This window comes from Adiantum capillus-veneris, chromosome 26 (genome assembly GCF_014529385.1).
Source record: "Adiantum capillus-veneris isolate H3 chromosome 26, ASM1452938v2, whole genome shotgun sequence".
Taxonomy (NCBI): domain Eukaryota; kingdom Viridiplantae; phylum Streptophyta; class Polypodiopsida; order Polypodiales; family Pteridaceae; genus Adiantum; species Adiantum capillus-veneris.
In genome coordinates this window covers 135,423,409-135,438,646 of record NC_140956.1, presented here as the reverse complement: position 1 = coordinate 135,438,646, position 15,238 = coordinate 135,423,409, and the positions used below count along the sequence as shown (strand labels likewise).

Below are 15,238 nucleotides of genomic sequence, written 5' to 3'. Positions count from 1 at the left end.
GTTGAGCTAGTATACAACCTATAGCAAAATTTGAAGCATCTACATATACATGGAATACCTTATCCCAATCTGGTGCTTTCAATATTGGAGTTGAGGTGAGATCTTGCTTAAGCTTCATGAAGGATTATTCACATGCCTCGGTCCGCTCAAAGTGCGTAATCAAGACATACATGGGTTTTGCAATTATAGCGTACATGTAGATGAACCATCAGTAATATCCACAATGCCCCATGAAGGCTTGTACCCGCTTGACTGTTGTTGATCTAGGCAAATTAGCAATGACATGAATCTTCTCAATATCAGTAGCTATGCCATTTTTAGACACTATATGTCCAAGAATTTTTCCTTGTCTACCCATGAATGTGCACTTTTTAGGATTTAAGCAAATCCTATAAAGTCTACATTTTTCGAATACCTTTTTGAGGTGTTCAAAATGATCAGCCCGGATTGATGAATGTACGCATAGATCATCCATATATACTTCTAAGACTTTCCAAAGATATTCTTTAAAAGCATGGCTCATCAACCTCTGAAACGTGGCTGGAGCATTAGTTAACCCAAACGGCATAACCCAATAGGCAAATATACCCCATTCTGTTGTAAAAGCAGTTTTATGATGATCTTTTGGGTCAACCAAAAGTTGATTGTATCATGAAAAGCCGTCTAAGAAGTTGTAAGCTTCTTTTCCTGCAACTCGTTCTAAAACATGCTCAGTTATCGGAAGAGGAAAGTTGTCTCTAATGGTAGCTGCATTCACCTTTTTGAGAACAACACATACTCGTAATTTTTCATTCTTCTTGGGTACTACCACAATTGGAGACACCCAATCTGTGCGTTCAATTTCGTAAATGAATTCGGCTTCCTTCAGTTTTTCAATCTCTTCTTTTATTTTCCTGGTAAATGTTTCATTATACATGTATGGTATCTGTCTACTTGGTTTCGCGTCATCTCTCATGGGTATGGTATGTTGGCAGATTTCTGGATCAACACCCTTGAGATCCTTGTAAGACCAAGCAAAGATATCCCGGTATTCCTTTAACAAGCTTAGCAAAAGATTTTCTTCTTCTTTTGTTAGAACATTCGCAAAGTAAGCCGGTTTAAGCTCTTCTCCTAGTTTAGCCAAGTCTATCCTTTTAGCATTTTCAGGCCCTTCGTAAGACTCGCTCTTTTTTCATAATTCCCTAACAGGTTGTTCAACTATGATTTTCGGATCTTGGAGAGTATACTTTTTGTAATGGGATGGAACATGCATTACATCCTTACACCATCCTCTTCCGTGGTTTCCATTTCGGTTGTGTATATCTCCTTTAGAGCTTTTTTCAACTCTTGATATTTCTTTTTCCGCTCGACTCTGGTCATGAGTGGTTTCTTATCCTGTGATTTTTCTTGAGTACCCTTCCTTGTTTTTCTCGATGTCTGAGACATTTTTGAGTTTTTGTTTGAAGGATATCTGCCAATTATTTTGTCCTTGACACAATCATTAGCATCTATCTGCATCAAGAATTGTGTTTTACTAGAGACTGATGTCATAGGTCGTGTTTTCACAATTTTGGTGTCTCTCTTTCATCTATACCACTTTTGTCTTCTCGATTTCTGGTTTGGAAAGTCCAAAAACTTTTCCTCCCCTCCTTTTAAGAGTAACTTAGCTCTTGTATGCTCTTTTCTGACCCCGAATCTTCTGAGGTAGTTGAGTGTTCATCTAACTCATCAGTTGCATCGTAATAGAGGTCTGAAAAGAATTGTTGAGTTTTCATTAAGTCCTTGGGTTCCTCATCTTCGTTTTCAATGTTGAGGATTGAAATCATTTGGATGGGAATTATGTCGTAGTCATCCTCATTGCAAAATTGAGTCGGCATAGACGTATTCACACATACATCCATTGTTGCTAAAATTTGAGTCCACTCAAATGGCTCAAATAAATGCTCTGGAAAGGGTTCGGGTACGTAGGCTTCATTAGTGCAGTCCCTTTCTAGAATACATTCTTCTCGTCTAAAGCTTTCGTTTTTTGAAGCTCCACACATCCAAATAGGAGTGTCTTTGTTTAACCAGGTTAGGAGGTTAGTTTCAGCCAAAGAGACTGAATCAAACTCTTGGATGGGTGTTTTCAAGACATCTCTATAAGTGTGATCTTTTAGATTAACTCTTGTTATAGATCCCACTTGCTTCAAATACAGATAGTTGTTTCCCCAATCTTGAATAAGTTGTACATGTCGCATGAAAGGTATTCCCAATATGATTTCATAATTGAGTTTTTTTGCAAAGTCTACTATGGCAAAAGTGTGTTGATATTCAATTCCACAAGAATTGACGATCATTTTTTCAAGCAACCCTAATGGTCTCTCAATGTGTCCGTCAGCCAATTGCAATTTCATTCGAGTTTGTCTAATGTCTGGCTGTCCCCAGGATTCCCATACTGCTGTGAGTGCGCGGATGTGGTGCCCGTCCACCGCAGAGAGTGCGAAGAGGAGAGAGAAAGAGAGAGAACGACACAGGATGTGGGTGGAGCTCCCAAATCTCAATGTGTGAGCACCATGTGAGAATGTGAGTGAGAGCTCCTTATTCTTTGTATGTATAATGAATAAGGAGATAAATGTGGGCAATCGGACACTGACCGACGGAGGGCAAAGCACGGTGAGGCACACCGCCTTTACCTAACATTCTCCCACTAAAGGCTGTGTGCCGATAAGTGGCGAGAAGTGGAGTACATGATAATGATGCGTCAAAACCCCTCACATAGACTTCCTACAATTGCAAGGGAAAGTAAAAAAGTTCAAAAGACGCATAAAAGCAAGATCTTGAGCACGGGATGGATGCAAGACATAAAGAAGTGGTTTGAGAGATGGGATGCATTACACTTTCTACATGATGCTTCAATTGACTCCCAAGTGAATGAAGCTTTTCTACAACGCTAATGTATTACGGCTTGGGAGAAATCCGGTGGGTCACACTTCATACATTACACCACCCATATTGCCCCCAACTACAAAACCATGTTCTTCGCTGAGAGAGGAAACCGTACTCACACTTACATGCTTGAGCCTATCCCCTTGTCGGTGATACGCACTATCGCAGCCATTCGGCTTAGCTCCCATTTCCTTTGATGCGAGATAGGGCGCTGGGGCAATGGAGAAGAGTCAAATCGACTGTGCACATCATGCTCACTGCAAGTTCAAGAGTCTGAGTACCATACACTACTAGAGTGCTCAACTTTTGGTCACATCCGAACTTGCTTCTCTCACATTTTCAGCCATAACTTAGACCTACATACTTTCCTCTCCCAGCCAAAGTGTGGGCTCTCCACTGCGACTCTCATCACCAGAATTTTGGAGCATCCACAGTCACTCATCAGCCATACACATACTACATCACATGTAACTTTGGTGCCATAGGTCATATTTGACCTCCGAGGATGATAAAAAATATCTCTCTCTCTCTCTCTCTCTCTCTCTCTCTCTCTCTCTCTCTCTCTCTCTCTCACACACACACACACACACATTCCTTTCGATGCGAGACAGGATGTTGGGGCAATGGAGAAGAGTCAAATCAATTGTGCACAAATTATGCTCATTGCAAGTTCGAGAGTCTGAGTACCACACACTACTAGAGTGCTCAGCTTTTGGTCACATCCAAACTTGCTTCTCTCACATTTGCAGCAATGACTTAGACCTACACACTTTCCTCTCCTAACCACAGTGTGGGCTCTCCATTGCGACTCTCATCACCACAATTTTGGAGCATCTAGAGTCACTCATCAGCCATACACATACTACATCACATGTAACTTTGGTCCCATAGGTCATATTTGACCTCCGAGGATGATAATAAAATTTATCTATCAGAAGTAGACTCGCTCTGATGTTAGAACTCTCTTTTTCTTCTTCTTCTTCTCTCTCTCTCTCTCTCTCTCAACAATAAAAACTTAAAAGTCCATCCACATCTCTCTCTCTCTCTCTCTCTCTCTCTCTCTCTCTCTCTCTCTCTCTCTCTCTCTCTCTCTCTCTCTCAGAGTTATGGAAGGCGTTTCTGTAGCAGCATTTCCGAAGTGAACAGGTTCAACAAAATTGATTCTCATCTCCTATTTTACATACAATGTCTTCCGGCACTCGCAAGGGTTCTTCTTCTTCAACAAGGTCCACAACCATTGTGGAAAATGATCCAAAATCTCCTAAGTGTGGAGATAGCAACACAACCACCCAACCAACGACATCGGAAACCATGATCATGGCGTACTTGGTATCATTGCAAGAGACCGTAAACAAACAAGGCGAAGACTTACGAGCACTTGCAATGGAGAATGGCACACTAAGGGTACTTGTGGTTGAGAATGAGAATCTCAAGAGGACACTTGAGATGCAAACAACACGTTTGATGCAACTTGAAGAGGAAGTCAAGGAATGTAAATGCTCTCTTGTGGACTTGAATGCTTTGAAGGAGCGGATGAGCAAAGTAGAGCATGACCATGTATTGAAAGAGGAGAAATTTGACACTATGAGCCGGGATGTATGCGACATGAAAAATGTATGCACAAACAAGTCTTGGGCTGATGTATGTGGTAGCAATGTGGTTTCTAATTCCTCACTCATGCAAGCTATGGTTCAAACAAAGAATGTTGAGAATGTGGATGTGGAGGAGTTGAAGGAACGGGAGCGACGTTCCAAGAACATTGTTATTCGTGGAATTCCCGAAGAGAAGTTAGAGACACCTCCTTCTCTTGCCATTGTTATTGAAGATTTCTTCAAAACCCACTTTGGCATGTCCGGAGTTATGGTCTATGGAGCACATAGAGTGGGGAAGCAAGGAGCTCCTCACTCGGGAGAACGGCCAATTGTATGCACCATGCCGGATGAGACCAAGCGAAAGATTATCCTTGATAATGGTTGGATCTGTTTGAGGGATACAAAATGTTTTGTATGTGAAGACCGCACTATTAAGCAACAAAATATGCGTCGCAAGGCATATGAGGAAAAGAATAATAAAAACAAGGAGATCTCTCATGAAGAAAATGTGCCCGAGGAGGAGGCAAGTCTCTCAAGAAAATAGGGATGTGTGACCTATGAGACCGAGTTACAATTGAAAATATGCTTTTGGAATTGTAATGGATACCCATGGAATGCGAGGGTTGGCATTGATGAACTAACAAGCAAAGCCGATGTTGTACTTCTTGTTGAAACTTGGGAGCATGATACACAAAGGATTAACGGCTTGGAGGATTACAATGTACATTCATTGATGTGGTCAAAGAATCTCAAGCAACGAAGAGGACAAGGAGGGTTAGCATGTATGGTTGAGAAAGGATTGGAAGATTTTGTATCAATTGTGAAAGATGACAAGTACAAACGTTATGTATGGCTGAAAATTATGACACCAAAAAGAGCACCCATTTTTATAGCCGGTTGCTACATTCCTCATCATGATTCTCCCTTTTATGCTTGCATGGATAGAGATCAATCATTTTCTGATTTGGAAGAGGACATTGCTTATTTCAAAGGTGAAGGTGATGTTATTGTATTTGGGGATATGAATGCTCGCACAAAAACATTGCAACATGATACTCAACAATTTGATATGCCATACATTTCAAGGGAGTTGGAGAAAGTTCACTTGTATGATCGTACTTCAATGGATAAGAAAGAGCCGGATCACTATGGAAAGTTACTTTTACACATGTGTAATAGCACGGGTATGCTCATTGCCAATGGTGTATCTTTGTGGAGTGGAACCAATGGATTTACATGTAGGAGACATAATGGGGATAGTGTGATTGACTATATGCTACTCTCTGAAGCCATCATGTATCGCATAAAGAGTTTTATGTTTGGTCAATGGACCCCGGAATCCGACCATTGCACCTTATGTATTGACCTTTCATGTGGAGAAGCAACTAAGCATGATAATCTCAGCCAAAGGAAAGAGAAGTTATCACTATGTATGGATTTCAAACGGGCACCAATGTACATTGAAGTGGTTGAGCAAAAATTATGGATGACAAAGCTTCAATGTGATGCACCATTGGAAACTAAATGGGAAGCTTTCAAGAAAGCTATTTGTTCTTGTGCGGAAGAATGCTTTGCCATAAAGCATCTTCATGGTATCAACAAAGATAGATCACGCAAAAGGTGGTTTGATAAAGAATGTCAAGATGCTCGAAAGTCCTTGATAAAGCTTGATGCAACTATGGACAAAGAAACTATCAAAGTCATTTGCATACATACAAGGCATTGATTCAAAAGAAGAGAAGAAGATGGGAAGTAAAGCAACAAGAATTTCAAGTCCAAGAAAAGGCACATGCATGTGGAAGATTTTGGAGAAACTTGAAAAGCAAGCAGGTTGAGAATTTTGGTAACTTGAGTCTAGTGGATATGTACACACATTGTAGGCAATTATATGAGCAAGCAAATACTGAAAAAATGCCATTTTATGGTTCACTCCCATGTATGCCATCTTTTTTTACTATTGAGGATGTATGCGATGGGCTTGAAAAGTTGGCCACTCGCAATGCGGGAGATCTTCAAGGTATCAAGCCGGAGATGATCAAATGGACGGGAGATTTTACCCATGAGTGGATGTGTGATATGTTCAACCTTGCACTTCAACATGGTATGCCTTATGATTGGAGTACTAATTGGGTTAAGCCTTTGCATAAAGGAGGGGATGTAAAGAATGTAAGCAACTACCGGACTATAATGATTGGGTCTCTTATGGCAAAGTTGTTTGGGTGCATAATGGAGATGAAATTGAGTGATTGGGCTGAAGAGAATGACAAGCGTGCAAAGGGACAAGCGGGTTTTCGTCGATGCCATAGCACCATTGATCATCTTGTCACTCTTCGTGTTCTCATGGAGGAAAGTCGGTTGAAAGGCAAGCGATTGTATTGTTGTTTTGTGGACTTTAAGAAAGCTTTTGATATGATTCCACGTAACAATTTGTGGAGAAGGATGGAAGAACTCCAAGTGCCAAGTGAGTTTATGCTTGCAGTTTCTCGAATCTATGAGAAGGTGATTTGTCAATTGCGCATGGGAAGAGAAATTTCAAAAAAAATTGTAAGCACTATTGGGGTTAAACAAGGATGTGCATTGTCACCAACTCTCTTTGGTCTATGCATCGATCAATTGGAACAAATGGTACTTGACTTTATACAAGAAGAAGGCATTGAAGAGGTCACTATTTGCAATGCGATAATCATGCTTTTGTTGTATGCGGATGATGTAGTGCTTCTAGCACACACTTTAGAAGATGCACGAAAGCTTATGGTTGTCCTTGAGAACTTTTGCTTGCATAGTGGGCTGATTGTAAATGAATCTAAAACAAAGGTTATGCTTGTGAAAACCAACCATAAGGAGAAGCCATGCATTGTGTACAACAACGAGACACTTGAAGTTGTTGAGAGCTTTAAGTACCTTGGCCTTGAGGTTCCATCCAATCACAAGTGGCATGAATGTGCTATGCGTCGTTTGGAAGCGGGAAAGAGAGCATATTATGCATTTGAGAACATGTGTAATGCGGGAAACATCAAGTGTTGGGTTCTCAAGAAGTATCTTTTTGATGCACTGGTGACACCGGTTCTTCTTTATGGAGTTGAAGTGTGGGGCGGGAACATCTCAAAGTCTACTTGGAAAGAGTTTGAGAATGTCCAAAAGCGTTTTCTTACAAACTTTCTCCAAGTTAAGACACAAACACCATATATGCTCCTACTTCTTGAGTCGGGATCTCCTTCCAATTGAGGTTATGGGCATGGAAAGGGTTGTGGAGTACATGATAAAGATGCGTCAAAACCCCTCACATCGACTTCCTACAATTGCATGGGAAGCAAGCAAAAAAGTTCAAAAGACGCATAAAAGCAAGATCTTGAGCACGGGATGGATGCAAGACATAAAGAAGTGGTTTGGGAGATGGGATGCATTACACTTGCTACATGATGCTTCAATTGACTCTCAAGTGAATGAAGCTTTTCTACAACGCCAATGTATTACGGCTTGGGAGAAATCCGGTGGGTCACGCTTCATACATTACACCACCTATATTGCCCCCAACTACAAAACCATGTTCTTCGCTGAGAGAGGAAACCGTACTCACACTTACATGCTTGAGCCTATTCCCTTGTCCGCGATACGCACTATCGCAGCAATTCGGCTTAGCTCCCATTTCCTTCGATGCAAGATAGGGCGTTGGGGCAATGGAGAAGAGTCAAATCGATTGTGCACATTATGCTCACTACAAGTTCGAGAGTCTGAGTACCACACACTACTAGAGTGCTCAGCTTTTGATCACATCCGAATTTGCTTCTCTCACATTTTCAGCCATAACTTAGACCTACACACTTTCCTCTCCCAGCCAAAGTGTGGGCTCTCCATTGCGACTCTCATCACTACAATTTTGGAGCATTGAGAGTCACTCATCAGCCATACACATACTACATCACATGTAACTTTGGTCCCATAGGTCATATTTGACCTCCGAGGACGATAATAAAATCTATCTATCTATCTATCTATCTCTCTCTCTCTCTCTCTCTCTCTCTCTCTCTCTCTCTCTCTCTCTCTCTCTCTCTCTCTCTCTCTCTCTCTCTCACACACACACACACACACACACAACAATCAAAACTTAAAACTTCATCCAGGTAAACCAAAACTTTGAGAAACGGTACCGTCTGGTCGAGAAAATATTTTTCCATCTACATATATTCAAGCACTACTTTGTAGCTAATCAATTTTTTATAAACTCCATTGAATCTTTCCAAATGAAGATTTGAGGGATGGCATCTGCAAGGAATTTGAGGACCTGAAGGACATCCACAATATTTGCATAGGGAATTTGACGGTAGAGGATTGGCGACATTTGGATTCAGCTAGTAGGCATGGAGGCCCCAATTCTTCGGCTCAACTCCTCTCAAGCATGATAACACCCTCGCGTTTGGTTGTGTCCAATGACCCTCCGGAATGGGCAAGGGGTCGAGCCATAGATGGAGCCATGGACGTCACAGCTCTGGATTGATTTGGGGCATTCTTAGATCCCACATTTTGCAGTAAACTGGGTAGTGCAGATTTGGTACAAAGCGGATGAGAATGGGGAGCAATAGAGAATATTAAGGCTTACTAATGACGTTGTGTAAGCAGCTGGTGGTGGACGAGCACACAATGAAGGAGGTGTCAGGAGCATACAATGAAGCAGACATCGGGGGCACCTGGGAGGAGGCTGCATGGGAGCCGATAGGCAGGAAGAATCCAGGTAGCATCCAGTGGCACCTAGGAAGGAGGTTGCGTGGGAGCAGGTAGGCAGGAAGAAGCCAGCTGATCGTGCGGTTCCAGGAGGATGTAGCACGGCTATGGAGGACAGCCGATATTTTTTAAAAATATTATATCGAGCATGTGTGTTTTGCTACTTTTGTGGTGCAAAGTTCAAACCATGCCAGCCTTCTCTCTGGTGCTTGTGTGCATGATCAGCTGGCCCTAGTTCAATATCAGACTGCTATAATGGCATGTAGTCTTAGCAGATCACGTTCCTTTTTTTTTTGTTTATCACCATTGCGTTCAAAGTTCAAACAGCTAGCGCAAATGGGATGGTCTCGTGGTCTCAATCAGTATGAGAAGATGAACTCCATTGCTTGCATGGCCATTGTTACATTATGGGCTTGATCATTCGACTTGATGGGAACCGTTTGTAGCAATTTCCATGCAAGCATATAAAGTGTATCGTGACCCAAACCCGCTATCAGCTCATGGAAGCGCATAGTCTCTCTCTCTCTCTCTCTCTCTCTCTCTCTCTCTCTCTCTCTCTCTCTCTCTCTCTCTCTCTCTCTCTCTCTCTCTCTCTCTCTCTCTCTCTCTCTCTCTCTCTCTCTCTCTCTCTCTCTCGTCCACAGTTGTGGATGCAGTGGCTATGGAGATGATGATGACAAAGTATTGTGCTAGAGTAGATCTTCCTACGGGTGATGGTGATTAGGTGAAAGGGTGGGTAGGAGACAATTCGTTCTTCTGGTAATGGTGAGGAGTGACATCGCTTGATAGTGCAGGCTAAGAATAGGGTAGAGATGGGCAAGGCAAGGGGGTACAAACATTTTTCAGATACTTCCATTAGTAAGAATGTATGAAGATGCTCGCAGCTAGAGGATGGCACATGGAGGAGACACACATGCACGCACACACACACAGGGAGGGAGATTTCATTTGTGATGACAAGGCCAGAGAGAGAGAGAGAGAGAGAGAGAGAGAGAGAGAGAGAGAGAGAGAGAGAGCTCTGCAGCTTATTGGTCATTGGTATGTGCCTGCTTGATTGACTATGGCAGTTGTGCTTGATCTTTCACAATGCCATCATGAGATGGCCATTGCCCTACCCTCTCGTGCGTGACCTGCAAGGCATGCCACATATAGGACCGAGGGAAGCACGCTATGGTAGAGGTAGGAATGTAGAACGAGGGAACAAGAAGGGCAGAGATCTATGTTGAGACGATGATAGCAAGGGGGGGGACTTTGCAAACTTGATGATGGCCTTGTGAGTATATCTTTTTCCTTTAAATTCCTAAATTTGATGTGAATATCTACAGCAAATTGATTGGTTATCAATGAAAAGGACCCAGCAGTAGTTTGATTAAAGGTATGGCCACCGATCCACGTAGTTCAACATTTTAAAAAAATGGGACCTTGTTGTTATTGGTAAAGCCTTCGCCCATCTGCCCATTAGTACTAAAGAGACATTTTTCTACGGATTGGTAGCAACAAGTCAGCTTGCATGATGCTTTGAAAGCTACCGCCTGCAACCCATCAAAAGAGCCTTTTGCAAATGTGGAGGGTTGTTGAAGCACTCCCTAGCAAAAAGCATGCATCAGTTTGCCAGTAGTTAACACCTTTGCTTGAGAGTCTATAGAGCCCCTCTATTGCAAGTTGAGGGAAAGATGTAGCAGGGCTTCACTAGCTATTTTGCACCCTAAGCAATCGGACCCGATGCCTCTTTCTTGTACCTTTACACCTTTTCATGGGATGCTAGGCAATCAGGGGCATGGTTGGGAAAATATGCAAGTGGATTCAAAGGACATGGCAAATTAAGTTCTTCAAGAATGATCTGTTTTTTGGTAGTAATACCTTGGGAAGTCCTGCTCTTCTTTGTCTGCACTCAAATAATTAGGTACTACTTCTTGCACCATATTTGGCAAGCAAGGAACTGCCGCGTGTTTGAGGGGGATATGGCTGTGGTTGGCAAGCTTTTGTGAAATCATACAAGAGAGCAGAGTGACGATTCACATGATGGGAGGCAAACAAGCCTCAGAGGACTGGTCTAGAACAATACATAACATCTTGTAATAGGGAGAGCCTAGGAGTGGTAGTGGTTTTTCTACCAAGCAGACAACTTGCAATCCTGTGACCCTCGAGGCTCGGTCTGAGCTCGAGATTGTTGTATATTGTTGATGTTCTTAATACTATCCACTCACAATTGTGAGTTCTGCAAGAAAAAAAAAAAGATGTAGCAAGGCTATAGTGTGATCACTTGCATAGAATAGGAAGTTATAGTTATAGTTGGTCTTAAGGGTCTTGCTCAATTTTTTGACTCGCTCGGCAAACCTCACTCGGTGAATGGTAACACTCCCACTTCCAAAGGCGACGTCTTTATATATATATATATATATATATATATATATATATATATAGCTAAGAAAATCCACATAGCACCGCAGTGCCATCACCTAAGGCGATGGTGTTGTCCTAGTCTTCATGAAAATTTGTGACACCTTAGAATTAGAACAATGACTTGCTTTTCTTTTTATGTGTGCAATAGTAGCAACCATGCACCTTAGACCAATTATTAATGGGTTGCTTTCCCTTCGATGTGTGTAATAGTAACAACCATGCACAGTGACATGGTGATGAAACCCCACCCACCCCCGCCCCCCTTCCCCCCCTCAAAAGAAAATAAAAAAAATACACACACAACATACCCGAATCTAAGACTTCATTTGAAATCGTTACAAAGCTTCTTGAGTCAGTTTTGTCTGCCTAGGAAAAGGAAAGTGTTTGATGCGGATTCGTATGGACGCAATCGGAGGCTCGTTCTCTCAAGACAAAGACGATACATAGTGGTCGTTCATACGATCGATTTCCGAACACGATATATAGTCGGTCCACTGGACTTGCATGCACGCAAGAGAACGTTCAGTGCGCCGAGATAGAGGTGTTCACACGCTTGATTTAACGCTCGATGCAAATTCCCAAACAGAACATTAGACAAACTGTCGGTGACTCTACATTGCATTTTCCTAACACAGCCAAACAGAAAATCAGCAAAAACACTGTTGTGACAGTGCTTGAGACAAATATTTCTTTGGTTCTGGGAATCATTGTATCTATTATAGAATGATCAAGTGAGTACATTTGTGACCAAGGGCAAAAAAACGTTCAAAAGACGGCTGTGACTGGATTCAGGAACAAAAAGGAGCATCTTCTGCAGACGACATATAGGCCAGATATTACATATCCAGCTACGAGTTCAAGACATGACATATCACATATCCGCCCTGCTGATCGCATTTGACAACCTACATATTATAGCATTTAGTTTGGTTAGCTGGATCTTACGCTGTCCGATTTCTTTCTGGAACACATAAATTTGCTCTTCTAGTTTGACAACTTGGACATCAGCAATATTCACAGCGTAATTGTCTATATTATCCTTCAAGCTATGCACAGCATCAAGGAGATCTGACCGCAAAGAATCACGGCCAGTGCTATCGTCGCCCACCAGCTCCCTCAAAACTGCTATCAATATATCATGCATCTTGTCAAGACGCTCATCTTCAACACCAGCAAGAGAGTCTTCCACTTGTGTGTCATCCAGTCCTAGCAGCTGCTCCTCATCATGCTGCTCCATCTTCCTACAACGAACACAAAATTAGAGAATCAATTGGATTATTTGCAAACAGAATAAAACAAAACAAGACTTGAGACTACCACTAAGCAACTGTCATGACATCAGTGCGATGCACCAACGGAATAAACTCGTCGCCTATTTGTGCATCATCGATTTCAGCATCAAAACCATGATTGCCAATACTTTCTGGCAACGGGCTGCAAAAGATCGTTTCTCGCATGAATAATGTCAAAATCCAATTGCTCTATGCAAATGCGAAATTGCATACCTTCGTCTTTCTTGCCAACGAGATAGGAACCAATCCGCCCGTGGATGGGTTGTTTACATCTCGTTGCTAACAAAAATGTTAACAACGTCTTGGTAGGTTGTGCTAGATGGTAAATCATGGATCTCCAAAGCGATTTTATTTTGTCCATTTCCATTCCCCGTCCCTGATGTGGAGTAATCCACGAAGATGATGGATAATACTTTCATGTCTTCAACATCCTATGCAACGTTGACAAGAAATCATTTCCTACTGGATGGCGGAGTTTGAATTTCCAAAACATGAGTGCCCTATCGAAAATGTTGATTGGTGTCAAGCAAACTCTATTCTTGAGCTCATCAGCTCCATAGAGGCTATACAATTCTACACCCTTGTTAACATCTGCAGCAATGACATTATGCATAACTTTCCTAAAGTGCACCTCATCTTGTTCTTTCAAGCAATACCCACCATGCCCTCAAATGTATGCATTTTGTGTTGTTTCAAACCCCGACACAAAACCATGCCCCCTATTGGATTCACTTTGTCCCAACTCAAGTATGCTTTGATTTTCTTGTTAACAGCAATTAGCGACGTTGCCCACAATCGCACAACCATTTGAAATTGAAGGTGTAGTGCAGTCCCTCCCCTCTCCAATGCGCATACACCAGCTAGGCTTTCATTCTCAAGGAATGACTTCATGCATGCCAAGAGCGACGCATCAATATCGTCACGCTTATTTCCATGACTCTACTCGTCGATCGACAAGCATTGACATTCTGCCGCCTTGAATCCTCTACCTTCCTTGCTCTTTTTTTCTTCAGGGCAACATCTTCATCCACAGGACCTCTAGCTCTAGCTTGAGTTTTCAAGCGTGGCATGATTACTACCTACAGGCAATATAGTGCCCTCCACCTCAACCATATACTGACAGAGACAGCACTATGCTTCGATGACAGCATCCCCATTACATCGCAACAAAATCACAAAAACGAGACTGCCTCACACACACACACATAGACACACCCACCCAGCCAGAGCAGTGCATCATAAGTGCTTACCTCTCTTTGTTCTAACTCTTTCTGAGCGACAGGAAGTCACGGACAGCTGCTCCTCTGCGTCTGTGAGCACAGCACACGAAGCTTTTTGTGGCAGCAACACTCTCCCTGCGTGAGCCAGACAACGAACCCCCAGTCGCACGCAGCTCAGAACACTTCTCTGTCTTGCTAACCGCAGCGGACAACAGCCTCGACAGAAAATAAAGACGCCAGGTCCTGTCGTACTTATCCCACCTAGGACGAACGTGTCCAGCCTCGCGCCACATCGACCCTGCTCCAGCCCGATATCTGCCACCTCCAAGCTGCTCGCTAACAACTTTAGCCTCTAAACACCAACGCATCTTCACAGATTCCCCTAAATCAGCCTCTAAACTCCAACACATCTTCACAGATTCCGTTATCGGAAATGGGCACGACCTACTCACGCACTTTGGAATGTCACCAATTCGTGAGAAAGTAAATTTTATACTTCTCTACACAAAATAAACATGCCTTATTTTTGCATATTCAACTTTCAACTTGATGTACTGGTTTGTTTGAAAATTAAGATCCTTGAGCTTCCGACGTGATTGTTGTTAGCTATGAGTTTCTAGCATGCTGGTGTTAGTAGTGAATGCTACAAGGAACCATCTTTTCTAGTAGGATAGGAAGTATACTGCACACTAATGTATTCGTAAGATTGATTCTCTTCGCTTAACAACCAATGGGGCAAGCACTGGCCGGAGTCAAGGTGGAATATAGTTGTAAGGAATATATGGTAGCCCTTGAGGTTATACAGGGAGCCACGCCGATTGGGGTGAAGGTGTGCATTAGGGGGATTAAACCAGATAGATGTCCACAATGCATATCGGCTAGTGAAGACCTCAATCACCTATTCAAGGAGTGTCTAGCGATTTGTGGCCTAGCTAGTAAAATCTACAAATGGGTCCAGAAAACCTGGAAAATAGGATTCTTCAAGAATGACCTTTTTTTGGGTGTTTAAGAGTCAAGCACTTCTCATTGTCACGTAAATTGTGAGATATTCCTATTTCCGTCAAGTTTGAAAGGCAAGGAACAATCAAATATTTGAGAGCACATTGGA

At 42.4% G+C, this 15,238-nt stretch overlaps 1 protein-coding gene across 1 annotated transcript; it reads right to left on the bottom strand.

Annotated features, from left to right (window-relative positions):
- Positions 1–12,265: 12,265 nt before the first annotated feature.
- On the bottom strand, positions 12,266–14,568 carry LOC147424245 (uncharacterized). The gene is made up of 3 exons (XM_086501348.1): positions 14,331–14,568; positions 14,161–14,171; positions 12,266–12,859 (listed from the first exon to the last, which is right to left on the bottom strand). Exons 1-3 carry the CDS (start codon positions 14,538–14,540, stop codon positions 12,490–12,492), a joined length of 591 nt encoding a protein of 196 aa, XP_086357474.1. The 5' UTR covers positions 14,541–14,568; the 3' UTR covers positions 12,266–12,489.
- Between the last annotated feature and the right edge of the window lie 670 nt (positions 14,569–15,238).

Bases quoted from the DNA above. Each gene is read 5' to 3' on its own strand.
- LOC147424245 (XM_086501348.1), bottom strand. From the start codon at position 14,540: ATGTGTTGGAGTTTAGAGGCTGATTTAGGGGAATCTGTGAAGATGCGT.